Genomic DNA, 9,290 nt, shown 5'->3' on the forward strand with positions numbered 1-9,290 from the left:
TAATACTGAAGCAGAAAACTAGAGGAGCAAACCCCAACATGCCTTCCAGATCAGGGGATGGTGAATACAATGCAGTACCAATAACAGTATTGCTGTTTTTCTTTCTTTTTTTTTTTTTCCTCATTTCACCCCTGAAAGATTTAAAAAAAAATGTAATCAATACATTATGTTTTTCCCAAAAAAGCTATAAAAACTACAATTCACCCTGCTCAAAACAAGCCCTAATACAGCTACTTTGATGGGGGGGGGGGGTTAAAGCTCTTGACATGCGACAAGGAAAAAAGGCAAAAAATGTCTTGATTATTAAGCTAATATTACCTGGGGATCCAAGTTTACAGATGAAGTTAAAAGTGCCCCCCTCCCTTTATCAAGTATTGTGTACATAAAGTTTATTTAAAGGATAGAATTGTGCAGTAGACTAAACTTTCCAATACAGAAGGCAAGAAAAAGTGAAACGCAGAATAAAGTATGCAAATTCTTTTGTTTGTTTTTTAAATGCCCATGGGTGACAGATGCATCTCAGAGCGGCATCCAGTATCCATGTTTATGTTGTTGTCTTACACCTCATGAAAACATGTCTCGTGTCTCTGCAGATGACAGCAGCGAGGACTTTGAGAATGAATATGATGAAGGTGACAGCGTCTTTGGCCACCTGGAGGAACTGAGGCTGAAACTGGAGCAGGAGATGGGATTTGAAAAGTTCATTGAGGTTTACAACAAAATAAAGGTAACATTTGACACTCTGGGAATCATCTTTATTTGCATTAGATGTTTCATAGACTGAATGACGTGCTTGGTATACAAAATGTGGTGAAATAAATTAAAATGAGAGGGACCGATGCTAAGTTATATTGTACAGTGTAAAGGGGGGATGTTTCTATTTTAGTCTTAATAAATATATTGTAATGTGTTTCACTATAATGCTAACACTGTTAGGTGACATGTTATGTAATAATGTCAAGTATTGTAACTATAAGTCTCATCCCAGATTTAGCCATCAAAAAAAGGGAAACTTATATTTGAAACCAATAAAAAAATTCCCTTGTGGTCACACACAAGCACAGCTCTGCTTAATTCATTCACTCACATACACAGCTTTACTACATCCATTCACTATACCTTATACAGAAAGATGTCAGACTTCAAATATCAAGTAAGTCAAAAAATATATATACATATTTACAATCTATATACATATTACATATATACAAATTTACACACCTTTCCCAAAAGACAGATTTTGGGAGTGATGGACAGGATTTGTGTTCCAATAAGTATTACATCCAATGATATGTTTAATACAGTACAGCATGTAGAGCCTAAAGTGCAATAGTGAAAAAACAAACCCTATTACCAGGCATTAAGTCAACATACATAAGGCATTATACCTGTGTCTATGGCCGCCCGCGTCTACTTGAATGACTGACACTCCAATACCCGTTTCGGCATGCCGCCATTGTCTGGGGGTGGTGTCATCCAGGCAGATGGAAGGTTAAAAAGAAGAAGCAGCCGATAGAGAGGATTTGCACCCAACTGTTGTAAAGTTAATGGCATGATGACTACTTATCAACCTGAATATAGGGGGAAATGTTTAGTATAATGAGAAAGCATGTCCTTAACCACTGTAATACAATTAAAAACATACATTAACTTACTCAGCTCTGCTTCATCCATATTTACAAACATAGCTTTGCTAAATCCATTAACTCACACACAGCTCTACTACATACCCAGTCCCAGCTGCAGTATGACGAAAACTTCTCCCTTCACATGCCTTGGTCTTGACCTGACTATTGATGTCAGTGTAAAAGGGTTTAAGGACCTTAGTGTTGCAAGAAGCATCTCGCCAGACCTCCTTCATGCTGCAGGTAGCCTCCTCTCTATCAGTAACCCGGTGAAACGCTTTTTCAGCTCTTCATCTGATAGCAATCGGGAAGGTCTGACAGTGCTGGAACCTCCTGACTTCAGACTATAAGACGCAGACACTTATAAGTAAGACTTTGTCTTTCAAAAATTGTGTGTGTCTGAAAAAATGGTACTTGCCTAAATATTATGCAGAAAGTGTCTTCAACAACGCTTTTTAAAATAAATGCATATTTTTACTTTTCTTTAAAATCTGTAAACTAACTTATTTGTAAAATGTTATGCATTTAAAGAGGACCTTTCACCACCTCACACATGTAGAGATTATAATACCAGCCTGTAGGGGCGGCTACACAGATTCAGGGGCACTTTGAATTTTCCTTCTAACCTCCACGGTTGTGGAGATAACATTCCCAGTGTTTGACCATTGTAATCAATGTTTGGTCAGAGAGGAGGGGCTGGAGCTGAAGGCGTGTGTTATGCTAATCTTCTCTCATACTGTCCAATCAGGGGCAGGCAATGTCAGAGAAGCTATTATGAATATTGATCTGAGTTTTTTCTATGTTCATCTAATCGCTGTGTTCACACACATTCTGCTAATATTCTCTTGACATTGCGTTTGCGACACAGTTACTTTTACGTGGTGTTTGAATAACGTTTACTTTTACACAACATTTTTTTTAGGCCATACATGAAGACGAAGATGAAAACATTGACACATGTTCAACATTGATGGAAAAAATTCTAGGCAGTGAACACCTTTATTTATATCCCAGGATACTCCGCCTAGTCATGGCTGATGGCGCATACCAAGAAGGTTGGTTCTGATTTTATTGACTCCTCCTAAACTATCCACTGTTTTACATGTATTTTACATGAGACCCTGTATGATCCCTTAATATGTATATTTTTAGTAAATATAAATGTTTACAGGTGTGTAGCTTTATATTGCTGCTCCGATCATTAAAGCGAACCTGTCACCAGTACCTTCTAGATGTCTCTATACAAGTTCCACTGATGCCTCTATACATGGGATTAGAGCCAACATTCTTCAATTCTTTTATTGATGTCCTCTGTTTCAGACACGGAGGTGGGAGTTGCAGTGTACAGTCAAGCTACCCCTCCCTCTTCCCTGATGCTGACACTGCTAACTTGGCTGAAGGGAATTCCTGAGGGAGTGGGGAGGGAGCAAGTGAGCTAGACGGCTCTGCTCTATCAGTTACCACTTATTAAAGGGCACCTACCACCACAAATCTACCTATAAAGGTAGATCGGGTGGTAGGTGAATCAATGGGACGTGAGGATAGCCCTTTTAAGGGCTAATCCTCACGTCCCCGCACTTTTTTGTAAACTTTTATTACCCTAATATGTTAATTTTGTTATGCAGCTACTTGGGCGTGGAGTAGCCGCATCTGAGGTTACACGAGGCGGCTACTCCACGCCCCGGTAGCCACTTTACCCCTCCTACTCACCATGTTCGGCGCGCAGCTGCTCGTAGCTGCGCGCCCTCGTCCGCCGATCCTGCCGTCTGCGCATGCGCAGAACAGCAGGCCCGCGCCTGCGCGGTCACTGCTCCGAAGCCGGGGCTGCACAGGCGCGCGCCTGCTGTTCTGCGCAGATGGCAGGATCGGCGGACGAGGGCGCGCAGCTATGAGCAGCTGCGCGCCGAACATGGTGAGTAGGAGGAGTAAAGTGGCTACCGGGGCGTGGAGTAGCCGCCTCGTGTAACCTCAGATGCGGCTACTCCACGCCCAAGTAGCCGCATAACAAAATTAACATATTAGGGTAATAAAAGTTTACAAAAAAGTGCGGGGACGTGAGGATTAGCCCTTAAAAGGGCTATCTTCACGTCCCATTGATTCACCTACCACCCGATCTACCTTTATAGGTAGATTTGTGGTGGTAGGTTTCCTTTAAGGAAGGTGAGGACTATGAGGCTGTGTGAAGAGAAAGCAACTTTCCTCCTCACTGGTCAGTAATGTCAGCGTCCATGAGGAGGGGGAGAGAGGTAGCTTGACTGTGTACTGCAGCTCCAACTACGTGACTGGAACAGAGGACAGAAATAAATGTCTTTTTTACAAGAATGCTGCCTCTAATCCCATGGATAGGTACTCCGTGTGTGTGGAGGGGAGGGGGGGGCTGATGACAGGTGTCTTTAAGTGGTCATGGTGGCTGTAAGAAACCTTCCTAGTTTTTTATGAATTCGTGGTTCTAGGGCAACTTTCCCTATTATCCTGTACCTACTATTGTACTAAAAATCTTCCTACAGATTGAGGAATAAATGTACATCTGTGCATTACCTTCCGCTTGTGAAAGTATAGTATTTCTACACAGCCAGACACTGCCAGCACAGAATGTACAAAACAGTAATCTGCTAAAAGTAACTGCTAACCTCTATATGTGTGACTTCATTCATACATTTCTAAGAGGCATAAAAGAGGAAAAATGCATACTACAGAAATGTTATTTTCTCCCTTCACCGTGACAGCACCCACCAGACAGTGGGGTCCACTCCCAGGGACAGGCAGACCCAAACCATCAATTCTAGCACCTCTATCTGGTCCTCAGTGGTTTTCTTTTCCCTGGTGGGAGGCCAGTGAGGACCTCAGGGAGGTTCTCTAGACCTTAATGTGGTGCTCATAGGAGCAAGGTGGGGCAGTAGCCTCTGACTTTCACCTGATGTAGGGAGTGAAGACAGGTTCTCACCAAAGAACCACAGGAATAAACAATGTTAAAGGGTCTTTTCAGGAATTCTGTAAACCCTGTGGTGGCCAGGGCTGGGGTGCTAAAATTTTTATATATTTTTTTAAAATGTGTATTTACCTTGCATAGCTCTACTACTTTCCCTCTTCGGGCCTCGGGCCCAGACAGAAGTGTCATGGGACCTGCTTTGGCCATTCAGTGGCCTCCTTGGACTACTTCCTCCAATAACACAAGTGATGTCCCATGGTCTGGGAAAGACACTTATTGACCAAAGCAGGACTCGTTACCCCCTGGAACCTCAGCCTTGCACGGTCATTATAGATTTTTGGTGTTTTCCTGTATATTTGTCAGCTCCATTCGTGTGTTTTCTTTTGTCTTTCCACTAGACAACGATGAATAAATATCTCAGGAATCCTCATCTACAACATTTCACTGCTCGACTCTCTGCATCACATTTAGCAATTCCGTTGCAAAGCCTTTTTTTTTACCGCAAAAGATAATTTTCTATCTGCATGTAAGAATCCATATGTATATATTCACACTGCATAAACATGAGGTATGTATTACTATGCCTGAATGGTCAAAGCCATAATTTATTACATATTTCTACATTTTGTTGATGTGTTCAGGCTGTCCTGCTGGAGCTAGGACATGGGTTTCTGGTGTGGGGGATACACACTAGTGTTTCATTACATGTTCTGTCTTTAGCCTCAAAAGAAATCAAATACAATATCTTTCCGTCTGTTTTCAATGCCTTTTGTTTTCTCCAGTTTTCTGTCATTTTAAATAAGTTTTCAATAATTTGTTCACGTCTAATTTATTTGTCTGTTTGTGTTAAACCTTAAGAAAATCTTGGGGCCTTCTTCACTGTTAAATGAGCCCCTTATCTTCTAACCAGGGACTAATGAATATTAAAACTATTAGGCAGGTTCTTGTTAATCTTGCTTAATCCATGTATTTTGCTGTAAAATAATTCTTCTACAGTTCCTACTCACATTTGTAGGGATGGAAATTCCTATTAATTTTTAACACTTAAATGGTATGTCCACCTTCAGACAATTTATATTTGTAGCTTGAGTAACTAAATATGATACATTTAATTGATTACAATTGGTATTTATAATAACTTTCAGCCTCTATGATAATCTACCATTGTACATGCTCAGAGGATGTACATCCAAGATCATAATGCAAGGTACACTATCAGAATGGTGTCAAGCAAATAAACACCTTTGAAATTGTGTTTCTTTTTTGTCCAGCACGGTGGCACTACTCAACAAATCAACTGTGATATGTAAAATGGTCATATAGGCAGAGAGTTCATCAGTTAAATCAAGCGCACCATGTCCACTAGAATCGACGGCTCTGTGTCTGGAGACATCACTAATCACGAAGTCCATTGAATGATGTCAACAGCGGAAGGAGTGTTCAGAGGTGGGGAGAGCTTGACTACAGCCCTGATCTCTCTGCCTCTGTGACTTTGCACATTTACATCTCACTGCAAAGTTCATTTCCTGGATGATGCCACTAAGCCAGACGATAACCTACTGGTAGTGGTTTACTGGATCAATTTCTGCTGATAGGTTCCCTTTGACTGTTAGCCTTTTGTCTAACCAGCAGAATTGTAATTCCAACTCATAAAAACTATTTATCTTGAGTAGGGTTCGCACAATGCTTTATGGAGGAGATTTGGAGGCAGATTTGGACATCTGATTAAAAATTCTGTCCAAAGTTGCCACATAGGCAAGTAGCCAAGGCTGAGAGCCAGCTGTTTCTCCAATCAGTTCACACACACTCAAAGGAAATGTACCATCAAAATCCAGCATGAGAAACCAGGGACACTTACTCATAGATCCAGGCACTGTGACTGCGGTAATCTCCTTCTATTTGTTATCCATGGTCTCCTTCCTTCTAAAATCAATTTTTAAACACTCCATGCTACAGATTCACAGGCTGTTACACTGTGCATGAGCACTTCCTCTGCTGAAGTGAGATTACAGCAGGCATGCAGGGTAAGCCATTGTAACAGCCTGTGAAGCCAAACCACGAAGGGACAAACCATGAAGGAGGCCATGGATAAGAAATATAAGAAGATTACCACAGTCACAGTGCCTGGATCTAGGAGTAAGGCCACATTCAGACTTCACTTGTGCGGATGTTGCGGCCGGATATGGCACCTGGGTGCGGTACAGTGATCTTACTCCATCTTCAGTCTAAAGAACAGCCGTGTGGCAATATTTCTTATGGAGAGGGGAGGACAGAGCAGCGTTCGCCCCCTTCTTGCTTTCCATTGCCTGGGACAAGCACATGTTTGTCTGAATCGAGCCTAAGTGTCCCTGATTTATCATGCTTGATTTTGTTGGTATATTCCTTTATGGTGCACACAGTGGAGATCAACTATGTGTGTGCCAACCCACCATGGACTTGCAATTGTTGCAACATAGGTCATGCCAACAAAAGTGTCCTGCCGTCCTTCCTAATGGAAAATGTTTTTTTATGGGATTTTCCAGTCTAGTATGAACTAGCTCTAAATGTTACTGTCAAAAGCATTTATATCTTTAGTTGTACAGTCATATAGGCCATTAAAAAAGAGCTTTTCTTCAGACAGTGAAGGGACATCCCCACGGAGAACACCTAGGTTATTCATACATTTCTGGGGGAATAACGGGGAAACTGAATTCTAGGAATTGATGCTCCAGAATTAATAAAGAATGACAGTATTTAATGAAAAACACGTCAGAAGAGGTGATTGATCCTCTTTAAGTGTTGAAAATTAATTTCCCTTTTCATGTTTGTTTTGCATTCAGATGTCCGATGTATCACACTTTGCTTACCATAACAATGCCTTAATTTTGTTTAATCCAAATAAATATTAATAATATAAAGTATATTTGTAACATTATCAAATAGATATTATATTATGTTTTGTGTCATCTTTTGAAGAGCAATTTTCAAAGCATTTGCATATATTTAAAAAAAAAATTAAAAACTGATGGAACGAGGATGTAACTGAGATGATATGGATGTTATTTCTAACCTTTCAAATAAAGATTTTCAGTGATTTTCTATAGGTGTCCTGTTTGCTCAATTTCTATTATACAAGTAATGTACAGTTTTCTTGTTAAAGTAAATGTAATTATAAAACCAGACTTGAATCTACCAGTGATCTATGCTGACTAGTCAAGGTATCTACACATAGACTAGAAGTAATAAAAATAGAAAATTTCAATTATAGGAAATGTCAGTCTTAAACCTCTGTAACCTCTGTAAGTCTGCCATGGACCCTGGTCTGTATGAATATTATAGCCCCTACAAGTCTGGAATTCACTTCCTACGTGGGTAATGGCATCAAGCTTCTAAGGGAATAGAGGATGTGTCCTTTCTGCCGCTTTCAATCTACAGTTTCAGGACTTTTGGAGGACCTTCAGAGGTCCTGAAGTTGCTTTTGTGTTCATGAGTATGTACAAGGATTTTCATGGCTAAATTTTGGTGGGTGGTTTAGCGGCCAAGGGCCCACTAGAAGTCTTGGGCCCCAGGCTACCACCTAAGCACCTATATTATCATCTGTTAATGTATGTAACTCCTGTCATCTGTAATAATAATAATAATAATAATTCTTTATATAGCGCACACAGATTACGCAGCGCTGCACAAAGCTTGCCAAATTGGTCCCTGTCCCCATGGGGCTCACACTCTAAACAACCTACCAGTATGTTTTGGAGTGTGGGAGGAAACCCATGCAAACACGGCGAAAACATACAAACATTTGGAGATGTTCACCTGGGTGGGATTTGAACCCAGGTCCCCAGCGCTGCAAGGCAGATGTGCTACCCACTCAGTCTCCGTGCTGCACAGTAATGTAGGTGTTCTTAAATCTGGATCAGGCAACATAGTTTAGATCTAATTCTCCACCTTTTATAGGTATTTTAATAATTGTTCACCTTCTGAAAAGTAGACCAGAAAACATAACATTTCGATGTTAAGGTTTGTACACATTAAAGGGGTATTCCCATCTGGGCATTTAAATTTAATTTAATTCATTTGCCACATGTAAACAGTTCTTCAATTGGATGTTATTAAAAAAAATGTTCCTGTGTGAAATAAATGTAGGCATGTTGTCCCTTAGAAATGAGATGGCTTCCTGGGATACGACCACCTCACATTTTGGCAGCAGTGGCCAGACATGCGCTATTGAGTCCTGCCTGACCACCTGGATTCAGCGATCATTACCACAGGACGGCAGGGGGACATGCAGTAACTCCCGGATATTTCATATACAAAAACTTTTAGTTTCTTTGTGCAATCCCTCCAGCAGAGGTGGCCGTATCCGAGGAGTAAGTCTTGTTTCTAAGGGTCCATATCACTACATTTATGAGAAATTATCTTCACACAGGTAATTTTTTTTTTAACGACATCTAATTAAAGAAATGTTTATATATGGCAGATGAATTAATCTGGATGTGAGTGCCCAGATGAGAATACCCCTTTAATGTTCTGCTGGCCAAGCATCTGACACATTTTGGATCTCTGCGTAGTATTCTTCTTCACTCACATACATAACATTGTAAAAGACAGGAGCTGATAAATATCTTAAAATAACACTGGACATGTGAAGGAACCAGTGAAGTGTCAGACTTTTAGCATATTGAAAATATTGTCTTGCGTTTCTAGAGATGGGACATTCAACCACATGCATTGATTCTTAGCATTTATGCCTAATAGTG

General features: G+C 40.6%; 1 protein-coding gene across 5 annotated transcripts in view; it reads left to right on the top strand.

Moving 5' to 3' along the window:
- NEK1 (NIMA related kinase 1) overlaps positions 1-7,636 on the top strand; it is a 95,472-nt gene extending 87,836 nt beyond the window's left edge. For all 5 annotated transcript variants that reach the window (XM_072119979.1, XM_072119972.1, XM_072119963.1 and 2 more), the window contains 3 exons: positions 594-727; positions 2,548-2,680; positions 4,953-7,636. In XM_072119979.1, the coding sequence (XP_071976080.1) occupies positions 594-727; positions 2,548-2,680; positions 4,953-4,966 (281 nt within the window). In that variant the 3' untranslated portion in view covers positions 4,967-7,636. The remainder of the gene's footprint in view (positions 1-593; positions 728-2,547; positions 2,681-4,952) is intronic.
- Positions 7,637-9,290: the final 1,654 nt, after the last annotated feature.

This window comes from Engystomops pustulosus, chromosome 1 (assembly GCF_040894005.1).
Source record: "Engystomops pustulosus chromosome 1, aEngPut4.maternal, whole genome shotgun sequence".
Taxonomy (NCBI): domain Eukaryota; kingdom Metazoa; phylum Chordata; class Amphibia; order Anura; family Leptodactylidae; genus Engystomops; species Engystomops pustulosus.